Raw genomic sequence first — 18,551 nt, 5'->3', positions numbered from 1 at the left:
AGGCACCACAGACACTATAAAGAGTCCCTTAAGTGCGAAGACAGTAAACAAATATGCCCGTTACATAAGGTACTGCTGGGAATAATTCCCCCGTGGCGGGTGTTACTTCTCTGCATTGCACACGGCGATTCAGAGGCGTGGCGGCATGGTCCAGCGGACCCTCCTGTGGACACATGGCTTGTCATTTCCACGAAGAAGAGCTTTGTGTCCGTCTGAAATGCACTGTTCTCTCCCACGAGACAATCTGAGAGATTTAACTGAGGGCTCCAGATACTGAGGTCGTGTGACCATACCAAAGAGGACAGGTGTCAGGGTTTCCTCCTTTGGACCCGAGAGTCGAGTTTCAGTCTCGCTGTGCACATATTTGGTATCCAATAAATATTTGTGAACTACCCTGTGTGGGTGAGATGTTCTGCCTTTGCGGGGGGGTTGCTCACTGAAGGGTTGTGACTTCGCTCTTGTCGTCTTCTCTTGCACGAATGACGTGTGACCCCGGTTCCCCAGAGAGTCGGATGTGACCACGTCCTTGGGTCCGATGCTGTGGAAGACTCCTGCGGTGTGTGCAGGGGCAATAACTCAGACTGCACGACGCACCAGGGGCTCTACGCCAAGCACCACGGCGCCAACCGTGAGTACGCGGAGCTGCCTGCAGGTGTTGAGCGGAGAAGATGGCGAGTGGAACTTCCTGGCGGGAACCCCTTGAGGTGCAGTGGAAACAGCAGCCTTAAGGGTCCTGCAAAGACCTACACAATCTCCTTCCCTGCTATGCTTGTCAAGCCTTTCCTTTGGGTGGGAAGTGGTTGCTAGGTTACTATTAGCGAGAATGGTAATAGCTCTGCTCCAATTAAAAAAAACCCAACAAGTCACTTAAAGACCCGATGGAACTGACTGCCACACCACAGTTTCTCCTGGTTCCCAATGTGGATCCTCAGGTGTTGGTGGTGGGGAACCCCGGGGGCATAGGGCTTGCGCCTAGGCGCTATCCAATGAGATACCACATTCCCCCGCTCCTGTGTCCTTTACTGTAGAGTATTATCAGGTGGTCACCATTCCTGCTGGAGCCCGGAGTATCCGCATCCACGAGATGAACGTGTCTACCTCCTACATCTCTGTGCGCAACGCCCTCAAAAAATACCACCTGAACGGACACTGGACGGTAGACTGGCCCGGCCGCTACAGGTTTTCAGGCACCACGTTCGAGTACAGACGGTCCTCCCACGAGCCGGAGAGCTTAACCTCGTCTGGGCCGACCAACGAAACGCTGGTTGTGGAGGTAGACCCCAGGCTTCTCGTCTTCGGGCTGGGAGTGCGGGTCTTCGGGTGTTGGTGCCGATCCAGGGCTATTGGCACAGAGTAATGTGTGCGGTTTGATGGCATCTCAGAAACAAGACTAATGGATGCACTGGGTGGGGCCGTGGGCTCAGGCTCTTCCCGTTCTTGGGGCCTCATCACATCTGTATTTGTGCACGTCATGCTGCTCCTGCTGGGGGTCCTTCTCGGTGGATTTTTACCAGTCTGCCCCATCCTGAAAGCTCTCTGGCAGTGAGAAGCTGGCATGCTTGGGGGACTCTGTTGGTGCCTCTGTTTGGGGTGAGGTCAGCTTTCCACTGAATCCTGTGGAATGGGAGTGTGATGAGCCCCCAGAAGCAAGGCCCCCACTGTGCCCTCACACGGGTCCCGGTGTGCAAGGAGAGGGCCGCACAACCACCTCTTGACCCATTGCCCTTCTGTTCTCTACTCATGACCACAGAGGCTCACAAGCTGTAATTAGGCTCTTCCTACAACACGATCTGTCCCCATGGGACTGGGCAGATGGAGGTGGCTGGCACTGGATATGCTAACTCCTTACCTTTCTGTGTTTCTGTGCACGGTTAAAGCACTTGGTTCAAAAGTTACCCTATTAGCCCACAACTGGGTATGCAGAAGTGAGCTCCCCAGATGCTCCCCACCTGCTCTGGGGCCAGGCATCCCCCTCCTGTCCTCCTGTATCTTCCTGGGAGATGCTTCTCCGGGTGGTCTGGGGGCAGCCGCCGCATCTGCACACATCCCACCTCTGTCTCCCCTCCTGACTCTGAGCTGTTCTCCTTGCCCTGAATTCCTGCCCTGATTATTTCTCCCATCCTCTCAGGCTTCAGCTCGAATAATCACACACAAGGTGAGATAGGTCAAGTGTGAAGATGAACATGGCTTATTAGGAACTGTTCTGGAGGGAAGCAGAGTTGCAAAGACTCAGGATGTCAGACGGGAGAGCATCTCAGTGGCCTTGCTGTGCAGCCACCTGTCCGGGGCTCGCCCCTGTCCTACAACACCTTCAGCAACTATGCTGTGTTGTCAGGGAGGGGAACGCAGTGCCAGGTTGTCAGGGAAGCGCATCACAGCAGGACCAATACAGGCTCTAAGCCTCAAAGATGGAATTTCTATCAATGGATTAATGGTGAGGTTTCCAAAATAAAAAACCTTCTCACTGAGATCAGTGGATCTGAAACATTCATGAGTGAAAGGGACTAGTCCATACGATCGGGTTTCAGGCTAGGAGATAGAGTCCAAACGCAAGGTGCTAAGCCACGGCTCACGGACAGCCTCAACCTAAAAGATCTTTACTGATAAGACAGTTTTCTCCTGGAACTACAGGGTGCATGCCAGTTGGCGAAAGACCTCTGCGTCCAGTCACACTAGCAGGTCCTCTGACTTGGCTTTGGTGGTGGCATGGGTGATACCACTCAAGGTCCTGGGTTGCTTGGAGCTCACTGGGAAGCCGGACGGTGCTTTACAGGCATCGCTTTCTGATTCACTCCGATGGACAGGATTTGCAGGGGATCCCAAGGAAACATTGGGGGAAGTAACCAAATATTTAGTTAGGTTGCAAAGGTGTTCGAAGGCTTGCATGGAGGAATATACTAAATATAAGGCAAAAGAGTGAAATGTCTACATTTTTCTAAATGTGCTTGGTTCTTGCTGACAGTTCATTTCTGTTTAGAAAGTTCATATAAATTTTGGAGGCTGGACAATGTTTCTCACTGCAACCAACTTATTGTTGATACTATTAAGTATTATTTAAAAAAAATAAAAATTAGCTTATGTTTATCAGTTCCATTTTAACTTGTTCTATTTTCCCCCTTTTTTATTTTATAGCTTCTGTTTCAGGGAAGGAACCCGGGTGTTGCCTGGGAGTACTCGGTGCCTCGGCTGCGGGGGGAGAAGAAGCCTGGTGGCCAGCCTCGCTACACGTGGGCCATCGTCCGCTCCGAGTGCTCCGTGTCCTGTGGAGGGGGTAGGTCACTTCTCACGCCTCCCCTGGTGGTGAGCCCTGAGGGGCCAGGGTGCATTTGGGGCCATGGGCACGCTGCACTCATGGGTCCTCACCGCATACGGGCAGGTAGCTCAGGGCTTCTGCTTGAGGCGAGTAGCCAGTCCCCAGAGGGAGAGCGGAGAGCAGTGGCTCTGAATGTCCCTCGAAGGCCTCGCCTGCCTTCTCCGGTCATCTACGTCAGCGTGTGGCTCTGAGGAAGTCATGCACTGAATTGGTTTCTACTTTCTAAGTGAAGATTTGATAAAGAATAGTTTCATTATTTGAGATTATTGAAATGAAATTCACTCAATTATTGTATGTATCGTGTTGGTGATACGAAATAGAGGCTCACATTGAAAATACTGTGATACAGATGGAGGTTTTTGTCAGTTGGTCTTGCTCACAAAATTTACTATGAAGTTGTATATTGAAATTCACTCAGAAACTCTGGGAATTTTATGCAAATTGCAGTGGAAATGACCAGAAACAGCATGTCAGAAAGAAGAATTTCTCATGAGAGTCAATGACTTGGTCATGTTAATACCATAAAAATTTGACCATAAGAATGTCTAAGTTATTTTTTAGGATACATTATTCACCATACAGTACATCATTAGTTTTTGGTGTAGTGTTCCATGATTCATTGTTTGCGTATAAAAGAATGTCTAAATTGATAAAGTTAGTTCAGTACAGGAACATTCTCAGCTAGAGCCAGACATATTGTCTGACAAAGGGTGGCGGGTAAATTTTTCAAATTTAGAAACACAATACTCAATTCTGATATTTAGAGAACAGACAAGTTTTCATAAAGATAGACAGATTTCAGCTTTGTGAATTCCAGCTTTTAATAATTAAGAAATTAGACAGGTGTACATTTAAGTAAATAGGTACACAAAATGGAGAGTTGCATAAAGTAAGAATCTAACGAATAAGGAAAAAGTAGAAATAAATTCATATATTGTTAATAGTAGTTCTAATAAAAGACATGATAAAAGTAGAGAAAAACAAAGATTAACCAAAAAACGTTAAGTCTGGACAGTTAACACTAACGTGCTTGACACACAGTAACTTCCCATTATTAACTAAAAGTAAAACATTGAAATCATATTTAAATTCTGACATTAAGAGCTTCCTAAGGAAAAATATGATTCCCTTCTGCGCACAAGGAGAGCAAGCAAATATACTCCTCTCTACAAAATAAGAGTATATGGGGCCCCCTCACTGGGGATGGGACCAGAGGAGCTGCCATGTGCCCCCCACTCAGGGAATGGAGGAACAGAACTATGTTCACAGGCATCCCATGTGCGTGAAATGGGAAAATTAATTTCTAATCATACTTATTTCTCTTCTCTTTTTCTTCTGATCTTACAACCACCCCTCATGCTTTCACAGATTATATTGAATGTACTTGATTTTATCCATCCCTATTTAGGAATATCTAATAGAGTTTGATTAAAATAACAATGACAAAGCTTTATATTTGTGTAAAGACGTTGTAAGGATTTTCAGAACTCTTCTTTGTACATTTTCATTTGGTGGAAGAAATAGAAGGAATTGCATGGGAACGCCTGCAGAGGGTGGTGGGTCTGCACCTCTGTTTCTTATGGCAGCTTCACTCATGTCCCCTTTGCGAGTCAGCCGTTCCAAGGAGCACTTGGTTTCCTCAGCTGTTACCGAGTTAGTTGTCTCAGGATCCCGAAAATGCTGAATGTGTGATTAGCGTACTTGCAAATCACCTGACTAGCCCTCGGGAATAATTCGCACATTGAGGTTTCTAGAGGAAACCAACCCAGAATCCATTCCATAGTCATTTGCTTAAAGAATTGCATTATAGAGTCAGTGAATGTGTTGTTTGTTTTCAATTTGGGTGGAAAAAGTGATGGGAAATTAGGGTTTGTCAGTTCCACAACTAGATGGGGCACAGGGTGCCTGACCTTCACCAGCTCGGGTAGGATGTGGCTCCTCTGAGTCTTCCCGGTAGAAACCTGACCTGCCTGGGCCCCGAGACTCAGCACTCACTCCAAGTACCCCTCACTGGCCACATGGGAACCCTCAGGAAGGGTTACCTGGACCCTCCCCTGTTTCCGTGAAAGGATACAGCATGCCTTCACTCTCCTGCTCTCTCAGCGCCCCCAGGATTAATTCTCCAGAGGAGCAAGAGGATGGTGAGAAAAACACTGTTGCCATTTATTGGGCACCTACTGTGTGTTGTCACGTACACTGTCTTGTGGAAACCCGCAGCGGGGGTTGAGAGTGGAGACAGGACGTGCTTGCTGGGGGGGCAGCTCTGGGCTGCAGGAGAGCACCACCCACCAAATCTTTGCAACAGCCCTTCATGTCCTTGAGGCTGTAAGGTTTTACGAGTATCAGTGCCTGGAAGCAATCATTATTTGCGTCTCGGAGGTCTTGTTATTATTTCCCCTCGTTCTGTAGAAACCAGAGGCTCAGAAGTTTCAGGGATTGTCCCAGATAACCCAGCAGGTGGTGTGGATTCAAACAGCTCAACTGACCCCGTGTGCCTCCCACCATGGGCAGACTTCTAACTGTCCACGTTGCTCACAGGCTGGTGTCCGTTCACATTCTTGAACAAAGATGATTCTACCAGGAAGCACAGTGATTTCAGCCTACGTCTTCCCTTCACAATAGAGCATTTTCTGATCGATGGGAATGGCCATCCCCTGAACAGAAGCCTGAAAGGCGGCGAGTAGAAGGCCCTGGTGGACCAGGCAGTGCTTCCTTTTGCGACCACTTGAAGGTCAAGGCTTTGTCCTGTTCAGTCCTAACATGGGCTATTTTTGGATCTGTGTTTGATGGAGTTGTCACACCTCCCCCAGTAGGCTGAAATAACTGGGTTATTTGCCAAGGATTAATGACAGTGATTCATTTTCAGTTGGGGGCGTTTCGTTCCCCAGACTTGATACCAAGCGGTTGTCTTGATGAAACAGTTGCCCAGAGTTCGCTGTCTATGCCTTTTTGAACTTCGGTGTTTCAGGATTTGATGGTATCTGATGACACACATCTTCTGGAGATAAACCCATAGTTACTCGAAATTTATACAGCGTTTCATTCATTCTGTGCTGTTGGAGCCTCTTGCTTCTGAAAGGTAGGCCAGGTTCTTTAAATTCTGTATTATCTGAAAATAGCACATTTAACCATCTGAATGATTAACATTGGAGGCTGACCATTTAAAATGAGTCTGTTCTCATGTGTTCCGTTTTGTGCGAGAAAAACTAAATTCACCAGCGAATCTGATAGAGCACTCGATTCTTGTCTTCCTTTCTTGGGGACCTTGGTCTGTGTATCACCCAACATTCTCAACCCGAGCCCCCAAGGCAAAGGGGAGGCATGGGCACCATTTTCATTTTATCTGCCCATGTTGTGTTTTCAAGATCTCTAGTTGCACAGACCTTCCGACATCCTGGATAGTGAAACCTTTCAAAGCATACTTTTCTTAGCTCTCTCCCTGCGAACTTCATGCCTACAAGGGGACCTTTAAATGACCCAGTTAAGGAATTAATGATCTGGGAAAGACACTTGGAAACTCCCCTACATCTTCCCTCTTGTTTCATTCAAGAAACATCACCTGGCATCAACAGAGGAAACATAATAGTTGTGTTTTTGTTTCTTTGTTTGTTTTAAAGAGGCCCCATTTCCTTCTCTATTCTAATGTACCCATCCCTCTCTGGAAAATAAGATTTCCTGACAGACACAGGGCAAGTCCGACCTTTCATCTTCTTTTCTGTCAAGTTTCCCCTGCTCCTTTTTCCTTTCCACTCACTTTTATGATATGACCACATTTTTTTATTTCAACGATCCTGCTTAGTTGTGCCTGGACCGGACTGTCAGCCAGTATCTGGGCATTGATGAGAGGTCAGGGCTCACACAGAGAGACAGGAAGCCAAGAATACGGTTAGCATAGGAACTGACTTAGCTGATGATGTCTGACTGTAAGGTGGACAATTTTATCACATGGTAATGACATCGCTAGACTCTCATTTCCAATGTAGAGGCATCAGCCATTTCTCAAAATGACATATGCTGTAATTTTTACAAATCAACCTCTGTTTCAGTTGGTTCAGTGCATTTCAAATAACTAATCTCAAAGTTCTGATTTGCTTCCAAGTGAAATGCTTATTAAAATTTGGCTTATAGCTATGTTCTAAGCTCTCCACTATACTCCGTGCAATGTCTGGGGATAATGCTTTTTGCTTAAGTGAAAATATGACCTGATTCACAATTAAAATTTCTCAGACAAATACTAGGGGCACCTGGGTGGCTCAGTCGGTTAAGCGTCCGACTCTAGGTTTCAGCTCAGGTCATGATCTCCGGGGTGTGAGATCAAGCCCCGCATTGGCCTCCACACTCAGCAAGGAGCCTGCTTGAGATTCTTTCCCTCTCCCTCTGCTCCTCCCCCAGCTCGTGTACGTGTTCTCTCTCTCTCTCTGTCTCTCTCAAATAAATAAAATCTTTAAACATGTCTCCACAAGTCTTAAAATTGGCTGTAAACCAACCTCTCTTATACTTTCCCAATAATATTGTCTTTGCCATCTACCGATATTTGAAGGCATAAACTTTATTAGTTTAATGATCAAGTTTAGAAAATGGAATGGGATCATTAGCATCCTTGCCCTTCTCTTGTTGATATCCAACCCTTCATTTATTCCTTCACTTGTTCAGTCAGCAGGTGTTTGTGGGCACGGATCCGAACCTCAAACTTCTTACAATCAGTGGGGAAAATGCAGAGACTTTCGCTTCATTTCCCATCTGTGAATTGAACCGTGAAACAGTAACATAACCGTTACTTCACATGAAAAGTATTCAGGGCCTTTCTAGCATTACAGCCGGGGAAACATGGCGCATCCACACGTCAACCAAGGAAGGGAGGACTTCAGTCCAGCAGCTCTTCCTTACGTGTGTGAGGCCTTACGTGATAGGGGAGAGCGTAAGGAAACAAGACATCTACTGGCTCTGTCCTCAGAAACACACGCGTTCTCCAGAGAGGAGGTACCTGGTGCACAGGTCCGAGAGTGCGTAGGGGGCCCAGGAGCACGGCGCAGGGAACGAGGTTCGGCCGCCCTTGCGAGTGTCCGTCCCAGCAGCACGATGGAGGCAGCTCAGGTACTCACCTCATCGGCTGACGTCACCCTCCCTTTTCATAGCCGCTGCTCCAGGGTGGATCTTTCCCAACTGTACTTCGCTCGCTGGAATGCTTTGGACCCTGCAGAAAGTGTGCCTTTTCCTTTTTTACACTTAAACGAAGCGGCCAAGCTTGTCCTTCTGGTCCCTGAGAACTTGAGACAGTTCTCGTTCTCTCTTCCCTACATTGGGTTACCTTTGAGCCAAGTTCATGAAAATGCCCGCTGTGTCTTTATCCGAGACCCTGCTAGGTTACAAAATGCATTACCCCCCATTGACATCTTAGCCCCCAAAAAGCAGAGGAGAAAGCAAGGAAAGGTTCATCTCCTGGAGGGGGAGCACCTTCCTCGGGGGCCTGGGCTGTGATGTCCACCCCTGCCCATCTCCTCCAGCTCGCTCAGAGGACCAGGGTGAAACGGAGAAGCGTGACTCTTCCCAGGGAGCAGGGGTCCTTTGCCACCCCCAGAGCCTCTCGCATTCGGGCACACCTGCCCGACCAGGGGCAGTGGGTTCAAGTGTCCGTCTGAGGTCAGCCCCTCACACTCCCATCACAGAGTCGCACCAGACCCCTCTCAGCGTGCTCCTGCTATGGGGAGAGTGCACACGGGGCTCCCAGGCCCGCAGCCCCCCTGGTGGCCACACCATAAAGATGGGTGCTGGTGACCCACAGCAGGACGAGCGGCGCCGCGCTCCGCCGTTTTGGACAGGTCAGGGCATCAGGGAAATTGGATTCGGGCCGGGTCCTTGTTAAGCAGGAGAAATGCATGAGGACATCACGGGCCATCCACAGATGACCGTCCTCACCACCCTCCGGGCTCTGGGACACGTTAGCACTCCATAGGCTCAGCGTGATCGTGCCAGACAGAGCTGCCCGTTAACACACACCTGGGAGTCACTGAGACTCTGAGAAGCTCCCGGGACGTCACCCACTCTGCTTTCCTGGCCTTCTCCCCACTCCGATTGCGAGGCTCCTCAGTGCTCACTCATTACACGTCCGTGAATATCTAGCCCTTGTGATAGGAATGATGCACGCTTCTCAAGAGACGGCATGCGTTCATTTGTGGAATATCTTCTAGTTTTCCGTGTAGTTTCGCTTATATGATTGGTTTCTTTTTCTTTGCCTTTGACAACAGCTGGAATTCATTCTACAGTTAGAATTAGTGAAAACCTGGAGATTGTTTGGTAAAATCATAGCCTTCAACACGGAATATTCCCCTTCCAGATACTTTGGTAAAATATGAAGATTTAAAAATGATTTCTGGAGAAGTGGCCAGGGCTGGTTTCCATGAGAAGGTAAAAGTCCAGCCTGAGCTCTTTGCTTGTGAAAATCTCGACCTTCCAGCAGCAGGGCTCAGCTCTGGGCTCCCCCCAGCTACAGGCTCACATTCTTCAACTTCATTGCTTTAGCCTTTAAATGCTAGACTCTTCTCTTCTCTGTTAATACGGGTCATCTTAAAACACCGGCCAGTGTGATTCTGTCATTCCTGTGTGCTCTGTGATTTTGCTTCCTGACGAGTAGTTGAGCGATTATGAGCAATGTTGAGAAGTTGCTTCACAGACATGTCCTCAGTCCGAGAAATGACGCCTAAGTCTTAGTAAGCCTTCAGCTAGGTGGCAGAGGAGACCCCGTTTCCCAGGAAAATCATCTGAAACATCTCTACCCTGCTGTAAAAGTAGAGCCCGGAGACCCTAAATGCTTTTGGGCACATGGCTGTCTCTGTGTATTTTTATTTTCTCAGAATATTCAGAAATTTGAAAACACTCAAAGCCAGAAATATTTAAATTCATATTTCTGTCTATCCTTGTTGATACGGGCTGGGGAAATAAAATTCAAATTGAGATTTCAAGCGCTCCTGCCACCTACATACAGATGTGATATGTGGGTGAGCCTTGCCACTTCAATCTTTATTATCTGGGATATCAGCATCCCTGGGCCATGCAGTGAGCACCTGGCCTGTTATGTCTTCTGTCGTCCGTGTGGATGGTGAGCCCTGGCACCCTGCCCGCTCGGGCGTGTGGCTAGTATCGTGCTTAGCCAGCAACTCCCCCTGCCTGCCTGTCCCGTGATCTGATTTAATCCTGGTGAAAAAGCAGTGAGACATCAGTTGTAATTCTCCTTCTGAAAATGCAGAGGTAAATGCCATAGTAGGACTTGAAGGGATAATTTTATATAAGCCCTCAAGTCAGTCTATGCAGAATGCCCAGAATCTGGGCACGTCAGCTGCATGGAAATGAATCATTCCAACACGGCTGTGGGATCGAGCACCACTCGGATTTGTTTCTCTTTGGTTTTGAGTCTCTTCTGTACCGATTTCCTGTTTGTAAGTTTTCTCCTTGTTCTGAACTTTTCCTTGGTCTAAGGACAGGACTTGGTGCCCGGGGTTTGCTGTTGCCTGGGTTCTGAGTGTGTCTCCTCCCTGCGGACCGACACTGAGCTCTAGGACGCCCCCAGGCCACAGGCCATGGTCCCCACCGCCCCAAATCAGCAGCATTCTCCAATTCCTTGGCCCGGATGTCTGGCTCTGTTGCGCCTGGCCTGGCATACATCTGGTTTTGCTATTTGCTGCACTGTCTGTATTTAGCTTCTGTGACAGCCTGGAACAAGCTTGGGTCGTGGTTGGTCGTGGCCTTCGCTGTTGTTAATTAGCTGCTGCGTCCTCAGGGTCTAGCATTGCATCCGGCACTCCAGCCACCAAGGGTCTGTTTGTCAACGGGACAAATGCAGGACCTCAAAGACTTTGTGATTTAGAAATACCTGAAGGCCGTGTTTGGAAAGGGTGGTATGGGGTCATCCCGCTGTTACCCAGAAACATGAGCACCTTCCATGGGGGCAGCTTCCCCAGAGCTCCCAGTTTCCCCCTCCCTCCTGCTCCCGGACACGGAGTAGGGAACAGGGCCTGGAAGCGACTTCCATCATCCAGAATTCTGGTCCCCACGCTTCCAGGCATTTACTCAACTCCCAGTGAATAGAGTTTAACAATTGTCCTCCAGTGTATGAAGACTTCTGAAATAGAAAATGGTACACGTCTCTTTCTGTCTCAAACAAACATCAAACAAGAGGTTACAGTTTCTACTTGCATATCTCATGTTGGACAGAAAGACCGTGGCGGGAGGTGACACGCCGTGCCTCGCTGAGCTGGAGGAGACAGCGTGGTGTTTGTGACCGGCCTACCAGGAGTCCCCGCAAAGCCCTGCCTCTTAAAAACTCGTGACCATATGAGCCACTTAAGCCTTTTATGCCTTGGTGAGCCCATCTATAAAAAGAGGATAATAGTGTAAGCTACTCTACAGGGTTCCTTGAAGGATTAAATGAGAGACTACCTGCAAAGCTCCTAACACTCTGTTTGGCCAAATAAATGTCAGTCCCGATTCTTTTCTGTTAATGTTACAGCTTTGCTGAGAAACCAGACAGTTTAGGTTACAAAACTCTGGAAGCAAGAGGGACTCGGGTCATGATCTTACTGTCCGTGTGGCCCCAGGGCAGGGACGAGGAGCATATTCCTCCCTTTGGGATAATGTCTCCATCTTCAGAGTGGCCCGTGTTTGTGCACACACGGGTGTAGGCCTGTGTGAGTGCACGCACGCACTCCTGGAGATGTGCGTGCACGGACGGGCGCGCAGGCTTGTACCTGCAGCGGCTGAGGGGTCCAAGGGTGGCCCACCATGTTCCCGCCCTTCTGTGACAGAGGCCCGCGGGCAGGACGTGGAGGCACCTCAGGGGCCGCGGTGTGAACGGAGGGCCGGAGGCACTGCCTGGAAGCTTCCGTTTGGGGAACAGATGACTTGGCGTCTTTGGTGCAGAGAGGCGTTCCTGTGACCCGTCTTCTGATTTCTCGCTTCCCTGATGGAGCCTGCCTCCCCTCTGCTGACTCAGGTCGTCTGTCCGAGCCCTGTCCCCGCAGCCAGGACGGTGTGGCGGCTCGGCGTCCCGCAGCTATGGGCAGTCAGGCCTCCTGATGTCCTGGAGCCACTTGTCCCACACCGATGCCCCAAGCTGTCATTCTGTTTGGTGCTCTGAAACCTTTACAGAGTTCTGTCTTCCCCTCCCCGGCTGGCCTCTCGGCGTCTGTCGTGACATTGCATCCGCCTGTAACACCCTGCCTTACCCAGAGAACAGACTCCCCGAAGTCTTGCGTATGCAACTCCTAACTTGAGGTGAGCAAAAGTCCCTGATGAAGGACCCAAGAAAGCCCTTTGAAAAAGGACACAGACAGGGGCGCTGGGTGGCTCTGCCGGTGACGCGGCTGCCTTCTGCTCAGGTTGTGATCCCAGGGTCCTGGGGTCCAGCCCAGCATGGGGCTCCCTGCTCGGTGCAGAGTCTGTGTCTCCCTCTCCTGCTGCCCCTCCCCTCTGCTAGTGCTCTCTGTCTTTCTCAAATAAATAAAATATTTTTTTAAAAAAAGAAAAAAAGATATAGACACAGTACATAGGCGTGAGGGTTGTTCATTCTGCTTAATGCTCAGGTGTCTCCTCAGGTGAGGTTACTGGATGGTGGACAGAAGGTGAACGCATTGTGGGGAGGAGACCCCAGGAACGCAGGGCTGTGAGAGCGCATGGGAGGGAAATACTGAAGGATCTGATGGGCACCGCACGGAAATTAAGGCTAACGCTCAGGGGTGAGAGAAGAACTTTGATTGTTCTTAGCGAAGCCGGTGGGTAGATTTTCAGGTCCTGATCTCACGTGATTCTCTGTAGCTCTGGCTTAACTGTGAAAAATCATTTCTTAAAGCATCACGTAAACCTGTTCCCAAGTAGCCAGGCCATGGGACACCTGGACGCTCCCTAGGGGCTCAGGTGTGCCGTCTGGGCACAGCCCCCAGACTTCTCCTGTGGAGGGAAACGGACTGGGCGTCGGCCTCCCTTGCTGCCGTGGACTGAGGAGAGTTTCAGTGCACGTGCGGGTGTGTGCCGGTGTGCCCCGGACACAGGTGTGTGTTTACCGGGCCTCTGCTGCGCTCTCTAGTTTGGTTTTCTGTGTCAATCCACAGTTGCAAGATGGATCAAAGAGAAACCAGAATGTCAGCTCTGTGGGCAGCCCTTGAGGCTTCCAATGCTGAGCCTTCCAGGGAGAATGAGTGGGAGTGAGGGAGAGGCCAGGGCAGGTGAGTGGACAGGCTGCGGGCCAGGAGGAGGTCCTGTGAGGGTCGCCTGGGCGGTCGGGCCCCTCCTGCACCCCCTCACTGCCCGGCGTCCGTGATGTCAGCAAGACCGATGTGCCTTTTCATGAAGGCCCCCATCTGCAGATGCCGTCATTAGTTTCCGTCACAAATGCTGTAAACAGGTAGAAAATCGTGAAGACAAACTGCTCTCTGACCCAAGGTCACTGCGAGCTTTTTAATATATTCCATCCCAGGTCCTTCCCACGTGCAGCCCTTCCTGGTGTACCCTCCTCTGAACTGACGATGGCCCCGTCCCACGTTACTATGCTGTCTGCACCCACCATTCGAGGAGGGTCCTTCTCAGGTACTGAGCGAACAGCTCATGTTTAATGCGGTGGTCCAGACTCGTGAGCAGTATACTCAAGCATTGTTGATAATGCTTGTCACAGTGATTTCAGCTGACTGTGACAGTGAACCCTTCCACACCCCCCAGAATTCCTTAGTAATTACCAATATAGGCTCCATGTTTTGGTGGGTATTCTGAGGGCATCATTCCTAAAAGTCTGAGACCTTTCTCTTGGGCAGAGAGCAAGTGCACGGTGCATACGTGCACACACACACACACTTGCACATGTGTGCGCCCACACACACACACACACACACACACAGACACAGGCGTGTTTGCTTGTGGGCACAGATTTGGAGTGATGGCATGAGATCTGATGTATGGAGTGGTAAAGAATCCTATTTCACCCTCCAGAGCCTGGCTGTCTACCCGCATAACATCACTGTGTGGGAAACCCTGTGGAAGGGTAACTGAGGCGCCGTGGGCATCATGAGTGGCCCCAGGCCAGCAGCATCTACATCACGTGAGGACTTGTTAGAAATGCAGATTCTTGGGCCCACTCCAGCCCTGCAGAATCCAAAGCCCTCCAGTCCCAGTTCGAGAACCCGTCCAAGGAGTCACTGTGATTGGGTTTCTGTGAAGGGACTTCTCCGCTAACACATTGTGTGGAAAGCCCACTTGGAAGGCCCCTGCCCGGAGCCGGAGGCAGCCCTCACAGGCCCCTCTGCAATCCTGGAGTTCAGGAACCACAGGGAAATCCACTTCCCGGGAAGAGCTGGCAGAGAGAGAACAGGAACTTGGGTGAACATCACCATCAGTGTACAAATGGCAGCCACGGGATTGCCCACCAGGGACTGGGATGGTCCAAGGGCAGCTTGATGCTCTCTGGGAGGGAGTTAAGACGGGTTAAGTGGATGGCAGGGAGAGGAATTACAGACGAGAACTTTCCTGGAAAACACCCAGGACCGGAGTCAGGCTGTTAGCATCTGCTCCCCATGTGATTTTAATCAGTCATTTCGTAAAAGTTGGAAAGCAGTTCCCGCTAACAGAATCCCAGACCTACTTACCGATCTTGCTGGCTGGTAACTGAAGACAGCACTTTGACTGGCCTTGGAAGTCGCTCGGAAGCCAGGCCCGAGGTCCGGTGATGGGCTCTGGTCCCTGGGTGTCCCTGCAGGTCCCCGCGGGCAGCTCACATCCCCTCTGCAGGGAGGCTCCTGCCAAGTGTCGGCCCTGCGTATTCCCACCAAGCCAGAGCTCCCTGTTACTCACCCCTGCCTTTGCTCCAGAGGAACGACTCCTCCTCTCCGAAGCCGATGCTCCTCGGATACCCTGGACCTAGGTACCAAGCTTCCTCACCACCGACTGGCCCCTGCTCTCCTTCAGCGTTGCTCCCCTTCTGTTCCCCAAAGTGCTCAGTCCTCCTGAGCCTTGGATGAACGCCTCCTCCCTTCTCCCACGCCCTGGCTTTGTCTCTTGCCTTCGTTGCACACCTGTGCATGAGGAGGACCCTCCTTTCCTTCCGTCCCACTGCCTGCCCTCCTGCCCCTCCCTCTCACGTTGATGCTTTGGGATAATTTAACTGCCATTGGTATTATTTCTTCTGCTATGTGTGGCGGGATCAATTTGCAACGTCCAACTCTTGCATTTTCAGGAATTAGGTCTTCGAGACAGTTTTGTATTCTGTCTGGTAATTAAACCACGTAGATTGTTTCTCTCTTCTGGAGTTAGTTTTGCTAATTCAAAAAAACCACCTTTTTCTGTAAGATTTTTAATATTATGCTTATAAATCTGAACAAAGCTCCCTCATTAAATTCTCTTCATTTCTTCTGGGTAGGACATTTTCTTATTCTCATTTCCTATCTTGCATATTTGTGCTTATTCCTTATTTTCTTCATTAAGTTGGTCTATCAGCAGCAGGTTAGCCAGGGAAACACAAGCCATTCTAGGTGTATCACGCCGGAAGGTATTTAATAGAAGGGATCGTTTGCTTACAAAATAGTTGGAGGGTGGAGGAGTAAAGCTCAGAGACCCCATTAGCTCTCAGAGTCACTCTGGCTACTTAAGAACCAAGAAGTTGTAGAACATTCCAGAAATCACCTGTTAGGAGTAGAGCCAAGCCAACCCTGTCACAGATGGTTCCCAGGAAAATGCCTGCATTACCGCCAAGCTCATGCCTGCCAAAGCGCATGCTCTGACCCGCAGCGGCCAGGCAGGTGGTGATGAGGCTCTGACTGTCCTCTGCTCCCGGATTTCCTGTGCTCCTGCCTCTCCTTGGTGGGATCTAACCCCAGAATCCTGGACTGGAGGTGACAACCCCATCCCCAAAATCAGCTCTTGGATTTTCCGCTTTCCTTTTGTAACATACTTGCTGCTTCAAGTTTTTGTCTGGAGTCAGATACACTGGTGTACGTCACTTGCTAAAACACTGATTTCCGTTTCCACGCAGATCACTTCTCTCTACTTCCTTGAGCTCTTTTCCCCATATCCTCTTTCGATCTCACATTCATTGATTTCCGTTCTTATTTATCCGTGTAAGTATTTCTGACCATGAACGGTCCTCCGAGTGTTGCTTTTAGCCACATAACACAAACTTTGTTTCATACCACGTTCACCATTGTCACTTTCTTAAATGCATGTTTTCAAACCTACTAATCACCCTCCTGTTTTGTTCTATTTCTATTAATTGCAAAAAATTTCAAGGCAACACTGCATTTCCCCTTTCTTTTCCTCACCGTAAATATTCCTCCTTATCCACAGATATCCTACGGTGTTGTCAACCCGAGAGTGCGCTGTCCCTGTGCGCAGACATTTAGCTACGATGAGTGGGAGTGAGCGCTCCTGGCATTTAGCAGGCGGGATCAGGGATCCTGCCAGAGTCTTGCAAAATGTGTAGCTGTGCTTCACGACAGCAGTGCTGTTGCCCATGTGCCGCTGGGGCCCCGCTGAGAAAGAGGAAAGGTCTCCAAAGTCACCAGCTAAGAAAAGAACTGGCAGAGTCAGGACCCACACATGTGTCAAACAAATCCCCGGTTTGTTTTGGGTCACATATTTGTGTATTTAGTACATTGTTACTAAATTATTTCAGGAATTACTAGCTCCAGATTTCCCTCTTACCGAGTTAACAGGTAAAAGCTCTGGGACTTGGCTGACGCTGAGGCACCCAGGAGTGACGCCAAACAAATGTCTCCAATAAAGAAGAAAAACAAGCACTTTAATAAAGTAAACTTCTCCTGCTATTTCAAAGCAAAACCAAATTTCGTATTTGCTTAATCGAGAGCCTGTGACTTGCTAGAACCCCCAGCGACCCTTAAGGCTGGATTGTTTGTTGGGACTGGAGCAGAAGGGTTGGATTTCACACATCTTTAATTTCAAAACAGGAAACCAAACTGAAGCCATTATTTATAGAGTCACACCTCCTAAAAAGTCAAACGAGTTTGGTTAAAGAATAAAAAAGTGGACTTTTAAATTGACATGTAAGTGGAAAGAAAAGATTAGCTTTCCTTCTCTTTTCATTGGGGCGTACAGACTCAGCAATTTTAGGAGATCGTGCTGTTGTGCAATATTGGCTTCCTATAAATTGGATCACTGCGATAGACTGGCTTAATTAGGGAGTCCCCATGATTCTTTGCAGAACAGCTTAAACAGACATTGTTCCTTTTTTTTTTTCCTTTAGATTTTATAGTCTCTTATTCCTTGTTAGTCATGGAAGGTGGGTTCACAAAGCATAGATGCAGATTTCATCCCTGCGTGGATATGTGGGCGAGTGAGTCATCAGAACTGTGCCCAGCTCATCCGAAGTAATATATGAATAAGAGAATATACCCCTACTTACTTCAATGAGTTTTTGGCTAGGCATTAGTTCTCCCACTATCAACTTGTCTGAACGTAGAAGTTCCTGAATATAATGAAATTGGCCAGTGGCTTAAAAACTCTGTTAAGTGAGGGGACAAACTGACCCACGCACACTGGGGGGATTACGGACACAGGCAGCATGTGCTCTCTGCTTTCCAGAAAGGCACTCCAACGTCTTCACTGAACCTTGTCGTTGGACTCAACATGTGGGCTGCCCGCACCTGCCTGCTTTGAGGGGGAGTGGGGTCCTCATTACCATGGCCAGGATGCATGAGTGCAAACCTGAGCCAGCCTCATCTGAACTGTCTTTACTCACAACACTTCGGACACTAGGTGTGTGCTGTTTGCAATGACAAAGGCCCCCCCTTGTCCAGTGCCCAAGGGGATGGCTACAGATCCTTTCTGACCTGAGCTACCTGGAGTTACGCAGAATCTACAGGCTTAAGGGCTCAGTCCCAGAAGACTGTTCCCATTTAAAGCACCAGTCACAAGTACTGGGTGCCCCACGTACCCACACTTCTGTCTGACGTGGCTACAAAGTTGGGGGTTCTTGCAATTCCTCTTTTTCGGGTTTGATAGTTGTTCGGTCAGCTCACAGAACCCAGGAAGGTTCAGTACTCGCAAGTACTAGTTTATTCTAAGGGAGAGCAGGGCTTCTCGGCCCTTTGGCTAAGATGAAGTGTAGCATTCTAAGGGAGAGGAGTGAAGAGCCAGAGGAAGGGGGACGTGGGGAGACTAATCTGAGGATCCCTTTCGCAGGAGCTTCTGTCCCTGTGGAGTTGGGGGGTGCTGCCCTCTCAGCACAGGGGTGCGCTCACCAACCCAG

The 18,551-nt window shown here is 49.2% G+C and overlaps 1 protein-coding gene across 1 annotated transcript in view; it reads left to right on the top strand.

The window, feature by feature from the left end:
* ADAMTS16 (ADAM metallopeptidase with thrombospondin type 1 motif 16) overlaps positions 1-18,551 on the top strand; it is a 148,356-nt gene that overhangs the window by 83,182 nt on the left and 46,623 nt on the right. Inside the window, exons 15-17 of the mRNA XM_045807991.2 lie at positions 505-628; positions 1,029-1,273; positions 3,133-3,271. Coding sequence (XP_045663947.2) covers positions 505-628; positions 1,029-1,273; positions 3,133-3,271 — 508 coding nt within the window. The remainder of the gene's footprint in view (positions 1-504; positions 629-1,028; positions 1,274-3,132; positions 3,272-18,551) is intronic.

Source organism: Ursus americanus, chromosome 15 (genome assembly GCF_024610735.1).
Source record: "Ursus americanus isolate L20-20 chromosome 15, mUrsAme1.1.p, whole genome shotgun sequence".
In the NCBI taxonomy this organism is placed as follows: Eukaryota; Metazoa; Chordata; class Mammalia; order Carnivora; family Ursidae; genus Ursus; species Ursus americanus.
Note: the sequence above shows the minus strand (reverse complement) of the source record. Positions and strands in the feature narration are given on the sequence as shown.